The 15,905-nt window shown below is 47.4% G+C and overlaps 1 protein-coding gene across 1 annotated transcript in view; it reads left to right on the top strand.

Moving 5' to 3' along the window:
• Nucleotides 1–13,833: 13,833 nt before the first annotated feature.
• CDA (cytidine deaminase) overlaps nucleotides 13,834–15,905 on the top strand; it is a 29,336-nt gene continuing 27,264 nt past the window's right edge. The window contains exon 1 of the mRNA XM_003814402.5: nucleotides 13,834–14,205. Coding sequence (XP_003814450.3) covers nucleotides 14,052–14,205 — 154 coding nt within the window. The 5' untranslated portion in view covers nucleotides 13,834–14,051. The remainder of the gene's footprint in view (nucleotides 14,206–15,905) is intronic.

Below are 15,905 nucleotides of genomic sequence, written 5' to 3'. Positions count from 1 at the left end.
CAGGCACGTGCCATCATGCCCGGCTAATTTTTGTATTTTTAGTAGAAATGGGGTTTTGATATGTTGGCGGGGCTGGTCTCGAACTCCTGACTTCAAGTGATCTGCCTGCCTTGGCCTTCCAAAGTGCTGGGATTACAGACGTGAGTCACCCACCTTGCCCAGCCAAGATCAACACCTGTGAAAAGAAGGGAAGGAAAAGTAAGAGCGTTGTTACAAACCCACTTTACAGATGAGAAATCTGCAGAACAAACAGGTTAGGTGACTTAAGCTAATGTAATTTTGGCTAACTGTAATAAAAGAAGTGCAGCTGAGAGCTCAGTCAAAGATGAACTTGACATCTTGCCATTTCACAAGGTGGTGTCTTGGTTCCTCCAGGTGAGGACTTAATTGCCTTTGGAAGACAGTGGAGATACTGAGGCTGTGAGCAAAGGATTTCTGTTCCCCTCTGCCTTTAGTAGCTCTGGGTCATGGAGCAGATTTCTCGCCCTTTCTGATCCTCAGTTTCCTCACCTGTAAAACGTGGATAATAAAGTTCTAACCTCTGGCCCGGCGCGGTGGCTCATGCCTGTAATCCCAGCACTTTGGGAGGCCAAGGCAGGTGGATCACGAGGTCAGGAGATCGAGGCCATCCTGGCTAACACAGTGAAAGCCCGTCTCTACTAAAAATAGAAAAAAATTAGCCAGGCGTGGTGGTGGGCGCCTGTAGTCCCAGCTACTCAGGAGGCTGAGGCAGGAGAATAGCGTGAACCTGGGAGGCAGAGCTTGCAGTGAGCCAAGATCGTGCCACTGCACTCCAGCCTGGGCGGCAGAGCAAGACTCCATCTCAAATATAAATAAATAAATAAAATAAAATAAAATAAAGTTCTAACCTCTGTGGTAGATTGCTTGGTAATGGTCCTAATAAACAAGTTTTCCCTTGTGTGGTCTCCTTTTACATTGACTCTGGGCTTGGCTATGTGACTTCCTTTGGTAATGGGACATCAACAAACACAACTCAAGTGACGGCTTGAAAAATGTCATAAGGCTTGCTATTGTGGAGCTCTGCCATCATGTGAAAGAAGCCCAGGCTGGCCTGCTGGAGACACGTGTCCCAGCTGACTTTCAGCAGCAGCCACCAGACACATGAGTGAGGCCATCTTAGCCCCAGTTGTGCTGCTGGATGATTGCACATGAGCAACCCCAGGGAGATCAGCGAATGAACCACCCAGCTGAGCCCAATCCAAATTGCTGGCCTACAGAATTATGGGCCAAAAAAATAGTTGTTCTTTTAAGCCACTACATTTTAAGGTGGTTTTTTATGCAGTAACAGATAATTGATTCAACAACTTCAAGGAGCGTTTCTGAGGATTGAATGAGGAAATGCATTGAAAGCATTTAAAATCTTTTTTGGCACAAAACAATAGCCCCAAAATATAGTTATTATTGTCACTATATCATTTAGAGCCAAGTTTCTTCATTTTTGGAACTCTCTATGTTGGCCTTTGTAGTTACTCAAGTATAAAATGATAGATACTGGAGAATTCTGTAAGGTCACACTAAATCTATCTATAGTGGCTGTGGGTTTGGGAGGTTAACAGTTGCCTTGGGTGGACATTAGTCTGACTACTCTTAAGAACGAAGAAGGAAAGAGTAGGGAGAAGAGAAGAATTCCAGATAGTGAATCACCACTCCCATCAGGAGTCATTTAAGATTAAGGAACCAAGATTGGCAGCTGTCGTATGGGCTTTTTGGTCTCTTATGGAGCCCCAGAGATTGCCCTAAACTACACTTTGGGGGTTTCCTCTCTCCCTTCTTTCTGTGTATGTTTTTTGAGCCTCTACTGTGTGCCAGACACAGATCTAGCTGCCCAGACAAAGCAGGATACAAGATAGACATTCATCTATTGTTACACGGTAAACCCATAACTAATGTTACCAGACAGCAATAAGCGCCTGAAGAAAATTGAGCCAGGTAATGGAACAGTGATGAATGATGGGATGTGCAGTTAAGGAGGGCCTCTTGGAGGTGGTATTATTTGAAGACACCGGGGAAGAGACATCCAGGTAGTAAGAGCAGCTTGTGCAAAGATCCTATAATGAGACTCACCTTGATATGTCTAAAACCTCCTTGGGACTAGATGTGGATAGTGGACAGTGGGAAACTTACAGGGGATGGGACCATGGAGGCGGGCAGGGCCAGGCTATGATGAAGGTTTGAGGTTCCAGTCTAGGTGTCGGGATACCTCTGGGATATTCATGTTTTGGAAAGCGCACTCAGGCACTTTTTAAAGGATAGGATTGGGAGGAGGATGCCATAGTGGAAAAAGCAGTAGGAGAGGAAGCAGGAGAACCTGTCAGCAAGCCCCTGAGAGGGTCCAGGTGAAAAATGATGGTATCTTGGACCAGGGCTCTAACATTGAAGATGGTGACAAGTGGCTGGATTCAAAACAGGTTTGTTTTTTGTTGTTGTTTATTTCAATAGTTTTGGGGAAACAGGTGATGTTTGGTTACATGAATAAGTTCTTTAGTGGTGATTTCTGAGATTTTGGTGCACCCATCATCCGAGCAGTGCACACTGTACCCAATGTGTAGTCTTTTATCCCTCACCCCCTCCCACCCTTCCCCCCAAGTCCCCATTGTATCACGCCTTTGCATCCTTATAGCTTAGCTCCCACTTTGAAGTGAGAACATAAGATGTTTGGTTTTCCATTCTTGAGTTATTCACTTAGAATAATGGTCTCCAACTCCATCCAGGTTGCTGCAAATGCCATTATTTCATTCCTTTTTATGGCTGAGTAGTATTCCATGGTGTGTGTGTATATATATACCACATTTATATATATATATATATCACATTTATATATGTATATATATCACATTTATATATATGTATATATATCACATTTTCATATATATATGTATATATAAAACATTTTCTTTATCCACTTGTTGACTGATGGGTCAAAACAGGTTTCGAAGGTAGAGCCGGGGCATGGAGATAAATTGAATGTGGGCGTGAGGGAAACAAGGCATTCAGGGGCACTTCTCGACTTCTAGCCCAAGTAACTGGGTGACTGGTCATACCTTTAGCTGAAGCATAGACTGGGGTGGGGTGGGAACAGGTTCAGGGTTGAGTGAGAAGAGAAACAGAAGTTGCTTTAGATCTTCCTGCATTAAGAGTCTAATTAGACATCCAAGTGCAGAGGTCAAGTGGACAGTTGGATCCATGCAAGAGCTTCCAAGAGCAAGGCACACAGGTGTAGGAATGATGATTCTAAAATGGCATCTCAAGCTATAATTGTGGATGAGATCACCTTGGAGAGAAGGAGCAAATGTAGACAGAAGCCAAGAGACCTTAAGACTGAGCTATGAGGCACTGCCCTCTTTGGTAGCTGAGCAGAAAAGAAGGTAGGCAAGGATTGAGAAGACAGAGAAGTAGAAGGAAAACCAGGAAAACATGGCATCCTAGAAGCCCAGTAAAGAAAAGAAAACATTAGGAGGCTGAGGCGGGAAGATGCTTGAACCCAGGAGTTTGAAGTAACATTGAGCTATGATCTTGCCACTGCACTCCAGTCTAGGCAACAGAGCAAGGCACTATCAAAGAAAGAAAGCAAGAAAGCAAGGAGAGGAGGGGAAGGGAGGGAAGGGGAGGGGGAGAAGGGAAGGGAAGGAAAGGGAAGGGGAGGGGAGAAGGGAAGGGAAAGGAAGGAAAGGGAAGGGGAGGAGAGGGGAAGGAGGAAGGAAGAAAGAAAGAAAGGAAGAGAAAGTGGAAAGAAAACAAGAAACAGGGAGTTGACACATCAGATAATCTTCAAAGTTGCAAATGATGGTGTCAGATCTTAGCAAGAGCCATCTCAGCATCTTGCTGGGGATCAAAGCCTTAGCAGGAACACATTATGGGCGACAGAGCGAGACTCTGTCTCAAAAAAAAAAAAAAAAAGAAAGAAAGAAAGAAAGAAAAAGAAAAAGAAAGGAAAGGAAACAGGAAACAGAGACAGAGAGAGGGGATTTCACTATGAGCAGCTAAAAGAGGTGGAAGCTGGAGGGAGACTGAGGTCAAGGGAGCCAACTTTAGTCAGTCTCTCGTCCCTGTTCCAGCACATGGTCTATTAAACAGTAGAAAAGGCAGGCACCATGGGAGAAGCTGCAGGCACACTGGGGCATGGGACTGTCACCTCCTCAGGCCAAAAGGCCTTCTCCATTCTTCCTACCTAAAGCGGAACCCCTGTGCTAGTCCCTGTAACCCCTAAGATGCTCTTCCCAGCATCCTCCTTCACGAGTCCTGGAACGAGACCCCATACCTTTGACATTCTTATCTATAGGGTGTTTTCTCATTCATATCTATAGGGAAAGAGAGTTGACAGCACCTCTGAGCCATCATTCAAGCTGTTCCCTCTTCTTGGCATGCTCTTCTCTGCTCAACTCCTGCCAAACGACTCATCCGTCAAGATCCAGCTTACATTTATGAAGTTGGAGAGGCCTCTCTGGGGAGACTGACTCTGAATTACTTGTTACCTCCTTCATTTGTAATTGAAGTCATGACTTGGCCTTAAAGGAAAAACCTGAGTGCCCAAAGAACAACCTGTGGGGGCCCTGACCCAGCCTGGGTGGTCAGAGAAGGCCTCCTGAGGAGCTGACATTTGATGTGAGCCCTGAAGGAAAGTGTTTCAGGGAAAACCCTCCCCGGCTCCAGGAACAGCAAGTGCAAAGGCCCCGAGGCAGCAAGGAGTTCAGCACCCACAGATCTGGAGAAGTGATTGGGATAGTGATGGCTTGGGAGCCACAGCTTGTGCAGGGACATTTGAAAGAAATCGGGTGTGGAACGTCGAGGGAAGAAGACTAGGGGAGGGAACAGGGGTCCAGAGGAGGGAGCCGGGTCCCCGCAGTCTGCACTGTCTCAAAGCCAGCACTTGGCAGAATGCCTAGCTCCTTTCCGCAGCTCACGTCCTCCATCCCTGAACGGCCCCGGGGTCCAGTAGGGGGCGCACTCACCCTATCTCGGTGGAATGTTGTTTAAAAGGACTGATGGGGAGGAAGTGACAGGGGACCATTCAGCTGGGGGGAGTGGGTAGAAGAAAAGAAGAGGGACCAGGCCTTTCTCTAAGGGAGGCAGGGGCACAGCAGGCCTGTTGTATATGGGTCTTGGTCCTTTCATTGGCACCCCCTGGGCCCTTTTCAACCTGCCCATCCTCCATTCCAGGGGAGAGTCTCATCTGGGGATGGGCTTCATTGCAGGCAGAACCTGGTCCGTGTAAACACCCATCTTGGAATCTTCGCTGGCAGGAAGGGCCCCTCACAGATCGCTGTTCCTCACCCGGGGATGAGCCCCTACCCAGGGTCCTCTCAAAGTCCCTCTCTCACACTCACTGGTCTCCACCCCCTGGCAAGTCCCTCAGCATGGAGGCTGGGGAAGGAGAGCATGTCATGTCCTGGGCCCTACAAGGGCGTGGCCTGCCTGCCTGACCCCACAGCTGGTATGGCAAAGGGACCCTCTGCACCCATCCCCAACCCATGCCTCACAGCCTCACCCCACAGGGAGCAGGAAGCCCCTCTCTTTAAAGGACAAGGGCTTGGCCGGGCATGGTGACTCATGCCTGTAATCCCAGCACTTCAGAAGGCCGAGGCAGGCAAATCACCTGAGGTCAGGAGTTCAAGACCAGCCTGGCCAACATGATGAAACCCCGTCTCTGTCAAAAATACAAAAATTAGCCGGGTGTGGGGGTGCATGCCTGTAATCCCAGGGACTTGCCATAGCCTGGAACTCTCCCCAGCATCCTCCTCGGCAGGCCCTGGAACAAGACCACATACTTTCAACATTTTAAAGATTCCATCATTAATATCTATGGAGAAATAGGGTGGGCAGCGCCTTGAGCCATTGTTCAAGCTGTTCCCTCTTCCTTTTTTTTTTTTTTTTTTTGAGACGGAGTCTCGCTCTGTCGCCCGGGCTGGAGTGCAGTGGCGCAATCTCGGCTCACTGCAAGCTCCGCCCCCCGGGTTCACGCCATTCTCCTGCCTCAGCCTCTCGAGTAGCTGGGACTACAGGCGCCCGCCACTACGCCCGGCTATTTTTTTTGTATTTTTAGTAGAGACGGGGTTTCACCGTGCTAGCCAGGATGGTCTCGATCTCCTGACCTCGTGATCTGCCCATCTTGGCCTTCCAAAGTGCTGGGATTACAGGCGTGAGCCACCGCACCCGGCCGAGATATTGTTTTTTGAAGAGCATGGTTAATAAGTTCTAAATACTATATAGAGCTTTATGCCCAACAAACCTAAAAATACACAAATTTTCTTATACCTATGGAACATTTGCAAAGATCAACTATGTGTTAAGTCACAGATAAAGACCAATATATCAGAGATTTCAAAAATAAGAATAGAATATCATATGTAATTTTATGTCAATAATTTTGAAAATTTAGATGAAATGAACAAATTTTAAAAATAGGCCACAACTTGTTTACTAAAACTGACTTGAGAAAAAATAGAAAATCTGAATAGCCCTACAATTTTTAAAAACATTATATTGACAATTTAGATTAGATATTAATTATTTATTTAGTTACTTATTTGTAGAGAAGAGGTCTCATTATGTTGCCCAGGCTGGTCTCAAATTCCTGCTCAAGGGATCCTCCCACCTCAGCCTCCCAAAATGCTGAGATTACAGGTGTGAGCCATTGCACCCAGCCAATAGTTTAGTTTTTTTTTTTTTTCTTAAAAGAAAACACCAGGCTCAGATGGTTTTACAGAAAAAAAATCCTACCAAAATATCAAGAAATGGACTATTCCAACAAACTCCTCCAGAGGCAAGATAAGATGGTTTTCAATGGAAATTGAAAAACTGATTCTAAAATTTACATAGAAGAGCAAAAGCCCAACGGGGAGATACATCTCCAGAAATCAAGACTTATTGTTAAACTATAATAATAAAGATAGTATGGTATACGTGTAGGAATGAACAAATTCACCAGTGGAACAGAATGGAGAGTCCAAAATCATTCTCACTCATATAGAAATTTGAAATTTAACATAGCTGGCATTGTAGATCTCTGGGGAAAGGAGGGAGTATTCAATTAATAGTGCTGAAATAATTCGATATCCATATGGAAAAAAACTAAATTGGATCCCTGCCTTATACCCGAATTAATAAAAATTAATTCCAGATGAATGAAAGACTTAAAAGTGAAAAGTAAAACCTTAAAACTTTTGATACCAGGAGGGGTGGCTCATGCCTCTAATCCCAGCACTCTGGGAGGCTGAGGTGGGTGGATCACCTGCGGTCATTAGTTTGAGATCAGCTTGGCCAACATGGCAAAACCCTGTCTCTAGTAAAAATGCAAAGAATCAGCCGGGCATAGTGGCACGTGCCTGTAGTCCCAGCTACTTGGGAGGCTGAGGCAAGAGAATCGCTTGAGCCAGGGAGGCAGAGGTTGCAGTGAGTGAAGATTGCACCACAGCACTCCAGCCTGAATGACAGAGTGAGTGAGACTTCGTCTCAAAAAAATAATAATAATAATAATAAATAAAACTTTTCAAAATATATCTTCATTCAGATTTTCTTATGGATACAGGTAAGAGTTTCTCTGTTGACCTAGGGCTGGAATCACTGAATCTCAAGGTAAGCGCATACCTCATTTCACTGAGCCCTGCTAAGTTGCTCTCCACAAGGTTATACCGGTTCGAAATCCCAGCAGCAGTGAGGAGGGCTCAAGTCTCTCCTCATCTTTGCCAACCCTTATCATTATCCAACTTTTTTTTCTTTTTGCCATTCTGATGAGTGAAAAGTGACATCTCACTGTCTTAATTTCATCTCTGTGAATATTTTAAAATGTTGTACAGATACCTCCCTTACTGTAAATTGCCCATCCATATCCTTTGACCATCTCCCTATGGAGTTCCTTGTCTTTTTCTTGTTGATTTGTCATGCGTCCCTTACATAGTCACTATATTAATCATTTGCGATCATTCCAGCCATCGAAAAGAGTTTTGTTTGTTTGTTTGTTTTTGAGACCGAGTCTCAACTCTGTCACCCAGGTTAGAGTGCAGTGGCTCAATCATGGCTCACTGCAACCTCAACCTCCCTAGGCTCAAGCCATCCTCTCACCTCAGCTTCCTGAGTAGCTGTGATTACAGGCGTGTGCCACCACACCTGGCTAATTTTTTGTATTTTTTGTAGAGATGGGGTTTCGGCATGTTGCACAGGCTGATCTGGAACTCCTGGCCTCAAGCGATCCTCCTACCTTGGACTCCCAAAGTGCTAGGATTACAGGTGCAAGCCACTGAGCCCAGCCGAAAAGATCTTTGTTTCCTGTTTTTTTCAACATTCTACTGGCTTTGTTCATGAAATCCTTCATCAAACAAAACTCCTTAATTTTTATGCAGCCAAGTTTGAAGAAGCGAAAGTTTGTAGAGAAGTTTTTTCCATCCCCATCTCTTCTGTAAAATATCTGTTCAAGTCTTTTGCTTACTTTTCTGTTGGGATGTTTGTCTTTTCTTACTGGTTTTAAGAATTCTTGATATATTGCCGGGCGCGGTGGCTCACACCTGTAATCCCAGCACTTTGGGAGACCGAGGCGGGCGGATCATGAGGTCAGGAGATCGAGACCATCCCGGCTAACACGGTGAAACCCCGTCTCTACTAAAAATACAAAAAAATTAGCCAGGCGTGGTGGCGGGCGCCTGTAGTCCCAGCTACTCGGGAGGCTGAGGCAGGAAAATGGCGTGAACCCAGGAAGCGGAGCTTTCAGTGAGCGGAGATTGCGCCCGCCACTACACTCCAGCCTGGGCAACAGAGGGAGACTCTGTCTCAAAAAAAAAAAAAAAAAAAAAAGAATTCTTGATATATTATGGATCATAATCCTTCCAGGGAGTGTTACTCCCTGACATTTCTGGCCTACCCGATCTACCCTATGCATGGGCTGAGCAGACTCATATGCCCAGGGAATGCTTCAGGTAAGAAGCCATGGGTATGTTTAGGAACTATCCGTTAAAGCTGGAGGTGACATCTGGGATGGCTAAGGGGGTGTGGGTGAGGCTCCGACAGTATTTGCTGTACCCACGTTGTCCAATATGAACAGCCACCCATCATTTAAGACTCCTTTTGGGCTGGGTGCAGTGGCTTACGCCTGTAATCTCAGCACTTTGGGAAGCCGAGGCAGGGGGCAGATCACAAGGTCAGGAGATCAAGATCATCCTGGCTAACATGGTGAAGCCCCGTCTCTACTAAAATAAATACAAAAAATTAGTGAGGCGTGGTGGCACACACCTGTAATCCCAGCTATTCGGGAGGCTGAGGCAGGAGAATCGCTTGAACCCAGGAGGTGGAGGTCGCAGTGAGCCAAGATCATGCCACTGCCCTCCAGCCTGGATGACAGAGCAAGACTCCATCTCAAAAAAAAAAAAAAATAGAATAAAATAAAAAGGACTCCTTTTATCCTCTTGTTATCTGGGAAGCTTTTCCTAACCTACCTACTCCACCACTCCTTCCAAACAATAGTTTTTCTGTATTGCTATGAGACCCAGTACCTAATCTCATTTTATAGTGTTTTATGCCTGTCTGTTGGCTTATCTGTCTCCTTCACTAGTGTGAGATCCTCAAGGCAGGCACCGAGTCTCATCTACCTCTGATTCTCTGGTACCGAACACAGGGCTTGGCACACACTATTTGCTATAACATGTGCTAACACTTGTTAAGCACTTACCATGTGCCATTCGCCATGCTAAAAGCTTTATGTATATTATCTCACTTGATTTTTACAACAATCCTAAGAAGTAATATGTTCCTCTAGATGCCACAGGATTGACAGAAACAAAACTCAAACAACTTTAAGATAGAAGTGAATTGTACTAGTTCAATTAAAGGAAAATCTAGAAACATGCCTTCAGGCATGGCTGGATCCAGACACTCATTGAGCAATTGGGGTTCTTTCCCTCCATCTCTCAGCTCTGTTTCTCTCCATCAGGCTTCATTCTGCAAGCAAGCTCACTCTACAAAGAGGGGGAAGCTAGCTGCCAGCAACAGTTCTATCTTCCTACTTAGCAACCACAATGGGAAAAACCAACATTCCCACTGACTCAGCAGAAAAGCGAGGTCTCTGATTGGCGCATCCTGTGTCAACTGCTTGTACCTGCTCATGGGGTGGAAGCACAATGATTGGCAGCCCACCAAGAGGTCTTGCCTAAAAGAACCAAAATAAAACAAAAGAGATGGGAAGCCTTCCTGAGCAGAATAAAACCATGATCCACCAGAGATGGGTCCTTGTGTTGTCCCATTGCATCAATGAGGAAAGAGGCACAAATCACTTGCCCGGGGATACCACTGGTGATAAGTAGCAGAAAAAATATTTAAACTGATGGGTCTGATGTCAAGTCCTGCACCCCTTGCCCATCCATTATACTGGCTCCTCCTATGAATTCTGGGATGGATGAGAGCCCAGGATTCAGATGACAGACAAACTCAGGTTTAAGATCTATTATTATTATTATTATTATTATTATTAGACAGTATCTTGCTCTGTCACCCAGGAATGCAGTGGCAACATCATAGTTCACTGCAGCCTCGAACTCCTGGGTTCAAGCCACCCTCCCACCTCAGCCTCCTGAGTAGCTGAGACTAAAGGCATGTGCCACCATACCTGGCTAATTTTTTTTAAATTTTCGTAGAGATGGGGTCTTAGTATGTTGCACCCGCTGGTCTCAAACTCCTGGCCTCAAGCGATCCTCCAGCCTCAGCCTCCCAAAGCACTGGGATTACAGACATGAGCCACCACACCCAGCCTGAGATCCTTTTTTGAGGCTGTGATCTCTATGAGCTCAAGTGTCCTCATCAGTCAAATATGGGCAATAATAGTATCTCTATCTGGTGGTGAGGATTAAATGAAATCATTCAAATAATATATTTAGCATAGGGTCTGGCACATAAAAAGAGCTAAATTAATGTTAGTTCCTATTATCAATAACTATTCATTGAATGAATAAGTGAGTGCATGGTACCTAGACTCTAACATGAAGACTCTGGTGGTTCATCTCATGGTGTGAAGGTGTGGGAGCAGGGTTTAGGGAGGGCTTTGGACCCTTGAAAATCTCCACCACGATGCAAAACACTATCCATGGATTTTCTATTCTTTCAGCTGGGCAATTAACTTTTCTTAATTTTTCTTTCTTTCTTTCTTTCTTTTTTTTTTTTTTTTTTTGAGACAGGGTCTCATAACATAATGTTACCCAAGCTGGGGTACAGTGGTGCAATCACAGCTTGCTGCAGCCTCGAACGCCTAGGCTCAGGTGATCCTCCTGCCTGTTTACTGAGTAGCTAGGATTACAGGTGCACACCAGCATGCCCAGCAGATTTTTTTTTTGAGATAGGGTCTTGCTGTGTTGTCCAGGCTGGTCTCAAACTCCTGATCTCAAGTTATCCTCCCACCCTGGCATCCCAAAGCACTGGGATTACAGGTGTGAGCCGCTGCAACCAGCCAACTTTTCTTAGTTTTACATAAAGTAAAAATAAAAGCATGTTTAGAAAGTGCTATTCATATTATTGATTTGTAACTTAGCTCTAAGCAAGTTTCCAAGCCCACTTTCTCCTTCCAACGAAATGACCACCCCAAGCCCCTTCCATTAGGAATTCTAGGCCAGGTGCAGTGGCTCACACCTGTTATCCCAGGACTTTGGGAGGCCAAGGCTGGCAGATCACATGAGGCCAGGAGTTTGAGACCAGCCTGGCCAACACAGCAAAACCCCATCTCTAGTAAAAATAGAAAAAATTACCTGGGCATGGTGGCACACACCTGTAATCCCAGGCTACTTGGGAGGCTGAGGCACAAGAATTGCTTGAACCCAGGAGGCGGAGGTTGAAGTGAGCCGAGATCGCGCCACTGCACTCCAGCCTAGGCAACAGAGTGAGACTCTGTCTCAAAAAAGAAAAAGGAATTCTAGAGCCACCACTGGCACCCACGCTCCATACAGCGCTGTCCTCACGTATGACCACGTGCAGGTAAAGAGCTTTGAAGGTGCCAAGGGCCATACGTAGCTCGGGAGGTCATCTAGGTTCTCCTAGCACTGTGGAGTCAAGGAGTCCTGAAGGCCGGTCCCAGGCCTGGGCAGGGCTGGGTGGGGCAGACTGAGACAGGGCAGGGGACAGGAACGGGATGACTTATTGAGGTCTCTGACAGGCCTGGCAGGCCAGCAGGGCACTACAACTCTTTTCCCAGTAGTAATTATACTTGGCCCGAAAAAGCTTTAGAATTATTCCTACGTTGAGTGGGCACACAGTGTCCTGAGACATCCTTGGCCCTCTGAGATCTAGGAAACTGCTCTAGATGCCAAAGGTATAGAGACAGTAGGAAAGTGCATGGGTGGAGAGGCCCTCAGCCCCAGCAGGAGGCAATAGGCTGCCTCTCTGAGGGCTGGATGCAGTGGGAGCGGAGGGGATCTGAAGGGAGAAGAGGCAAGGAGGAAAGGAAGCAAACTTTACCCAACTCTTCAGCGGCCCAGCTGGGTGTCTGCGATGTCCACATATGGCTGAGAGCTCCAAGTCTGGGACACAGAGAAGCCAGCATGCAGGACACGAGATACTGCCTTGTTTTCTCCTCCTTTCCCCTGCCTTTCCCCCTGCCCTTTCCCCATTCCCCATCCAAACTCTCCTGCTGGCCAGGGGTGTGGAAACAGTTGGATGTCTTTGGCCACTCTAGCTGGAGTTCTGCCCTATGTGATCTTGGCTGAGTCACTTAATGACAATAACCCAGTTTGTGTGGAGTCACAAATGATGTTCACATCATAACGTCACCAGACTCTCCAGCCACACCCATTGTACACGCATTATCTCATTCAATCCTCATGACAACTCTGGAAGTGAAATCATGTTAGTGCACCCATTTTGCAGATGAGGACACTGAGGCTTAGGGAGATGGTGTGTGACCTTCCCAATGTCATATGGCTAATAAATGGCAGGAATGGAATTCAAACCATGGTTTACTAAACTCCAAAGCTGGAGCTCTTCTACAGTCTCAGGATCTAGAACAGGGATTATTACTATCTCTGCTGTTGACATGAGGAAACTGTGGCTCAGGGAGGTCAAGTGACCTGCCAAAGCTTGTACACATGGAAAGTAGTAGAACCAGGATGCAAACACATTTCTTTACCACCAACACCAATATCTATTTTGCCAACAAAACAATGAGGGGGCCTGAGTAAATAATCTCAACGGTTAACTCCACCCTCCAATTGAGATACTTTTTTTTTTTTTTTTTTTTTTTTGAGACAGGGTCTGGCTCTCTGTCACCCAGGCTGGAATGCAGTGGTGCAATCTGAGCTCACTGCAGCCTCTCCCTCCTGGGTTCAAGCCATCCTCCCACCTCAGCTTCCCAAGTAGCTAGGACTACAGGCACATGCCACCATCCCCAGCTAATTTTTGTATTTTTTGTAGAGACAGGGTTTTGCCATATTGCCAAGGCTGTTCTCAAACTCCTGGGCTCAAGCAGTCCTCCTGCCTCAGCCTCCTAAAGTGAGCCACCACACCCAGCAGCTGAGACACTTTTTAATTCTGGGCTAGGGCAAAGAGAAGTTGGAAGGAAAATGGGTGAAAATAAAGAAGTTCTCAGTCATACTGCAGCTTGTTCATGCCTCCTGCCTCGGGATGCCGCAGTGGCTGCCCCAGCCCTGCCCTTTCAGCCTCAGCCCTTCCCTCAGTGAAGGAGAGAAAAAGTGATTTAACAAAGTGAGGACTGTCAGCCCTTGGAGCTTGGACCTTTGAGATCTCACACTGCCCCACCCAGTAGCTTCCCCTTCCAGTAGCGTGGCACCACCTTCTGACCCACCCCTCAGTGTGTCCACCAGCGAGAGTGGTTCCTAAGGGAGAATGTGAAGCACATGCAGGCACTGTCTTACACCACACCTGCTGAGTCCAAACCATGGGAGGCTCCTCTCCTAGACCCTGCATCCTGAAAGCTGTGTACCTGAGAGCCTGCGGTCTGGCTGCAGGGACACACCCAGGGGGAGGAGCTGCAATCGTGTCTGGGGCCCCAGCCCAGGCTGGCCGGAGCTCCTGTTTCCGCTGCTCTGCTGCCTGCCCGGGGTACCAACATGGCCCAGAAGCGTCCCGCCTGCACCCTGAAGCCTGAGTGTGTCCAGCAGCTGCTGGTTTGCTCCCAGGAGGCCAAGAAGTCAGCCTACTGCCCCTACAGTCACTTTCCTGTGGGGGCTGCCCTGCTCACCCAGGAGGGGAGAATCTTCAAAGGTAAAGGCGGGCACCCCAGGGTCCCCCAGCCCAGCAGCCTTGGTGGTGGGTCAGAGGAAGATGTACAGGAAGAGGCGCAGAGGCACAGGCAGTGGCAAGAGCGCGGCTCTGTCCCTTCTTCCCCCAGTCTCCGCTGGAATGTTCCTACCCTGCCGACTGCCCCAGACCGTGCTCAAATGTGGCTTAAATCCAGGGTCTTTCAATGCTTAGAGGACTGGGATGAGGAAGGAAGTTGGATGGGAGGCAGGAAGGGGAGGCCGTAAATCAAAAACATCAACAGTCCTGGGGTGCAGGCAGGGAGAGGGTTCGTGCTTTCCCAGCCTCCGATATGTCTGGCACCTTACTGAGGCTTCCACAACACTAAGTCCACACCTCCCGCCCACTGACCTAGGTGTTAATGCTCGTCTTTAGATGAAACTACGGAGGTCCTGAGAGGTGACATGACTTGCCCAAGGTCACACGGGGCGCTGGTGGCGAAACCCTGGGCTGGAGGTTCCCCAAAGCCCTGCTCTCTTCCTTCCACCCACTGTGCTCAGTGCTGGCCAGGGTGGTGACGTGTTTGTCGGGGGTGGTCCATGGAGAATCTTGGAGGAGAAAAGCCAGCTGGGCTCTCGGAGTCCAGCAGTGAGCAGCGCCCTGCGGGGCGGGGGCGGGTAATGGAACCTGAGCCCGTCTGAGTCTGCTCTAATCTGTTCCTAAACTCTTTTCTTTGATTTATTGCTTTTGTAGAAAAGTTCATGTGAGCAAAAATTCAAGCTTGTTTTTGCTAAGCTTAGAGGCATTCTCCTTCAGGGCAGTGGGGGACATGGTGTGGAGGTACCCCTTGGTATTATTCCCTGTCTCTTGAGGTTCTGTCGGGTGTGACTTGCCTGGGTCTTAAACATCTTTGAGCGGGAGAAGCAGGTTTGATTGAGTGCTAACAGCCTGTGAAAGGAAGGTGATTAATGCTATCCATTTAACCCCTGCAACCCTGAAAGGCAGAGAAGGAAACAGGTTTGGAAAGTTTCAGAGCTCGAAATCACAGAGCTGGGATTGGAACCCAGACTTCCCCTGACTCCAAAAGCTGCTGCTCTGTGGGGAGTGAAGGATCTCTGAGTGCCGTGTTGAAATTCAGACCTGTTTTGGTGGCTGAGGTGAATATTAAACATTAACCACCACCACAAACAACAAACATTCACCACCACCGCAAACACCATTGCAACTCGCAACATTGCAGAATCTTGAATGTGAAATCAGCCCTTGATTCTTTCGAAAACCTCCACATCCTTTCCAGATGGCACAGAAAGGGCCCTCCTACAATCCCCCGGCACCCACACTGACCCCTCCTGCCGTGCTTATCACATGGTGTCATCACTGTCCACTTACGTATCTGCCTCTCCCTTGGGACTTTGTGCTGCAGAGGGCAGGGGCTGTGTCTTGAATCTTTGTACCATTGACTTTCTCGTGCTGTGACGTAGCACCTGCCTGGCTCAGAACAGGCACTCAATAACTGTTGAGTGACTGATTGGATGAATGAATGAGATGAGTACGTTTGGAGAAGCAGAAGGAAGAGGGATGGCGGGGCAGGTGGTGGTGATGGGGGCTCAGCATGTTCGGCCACAGCATTTCCTGGCCTGTGGGGCCAGCATGGCTGCCTTCCATCCATGCTTTCCAGCACTGGAACTGGTGTTCTGCTTGGAACAGCAGGAGGTCAGACAGCC

The sequence above is a fragment of the Pan paniscus genome, chromosome 1, assembly GCF_029289425.2.
Source record: "Pan paniscus chromosome 1, NHGRI_mPanPan1-v2.0_pri, whole genome shotgun sequence".
Classification (NCBI taxonomy): Eukaryota; Metazoa; Chordata; class Mammalia; order Primates; family Hominidae; genus Pan; species Pan paniscus.
The sequence above is the reverse complement of the archived record's forward strand: the minus strand, read 5'-3'. Positions and strand labels throughout refer to the sequence as shown.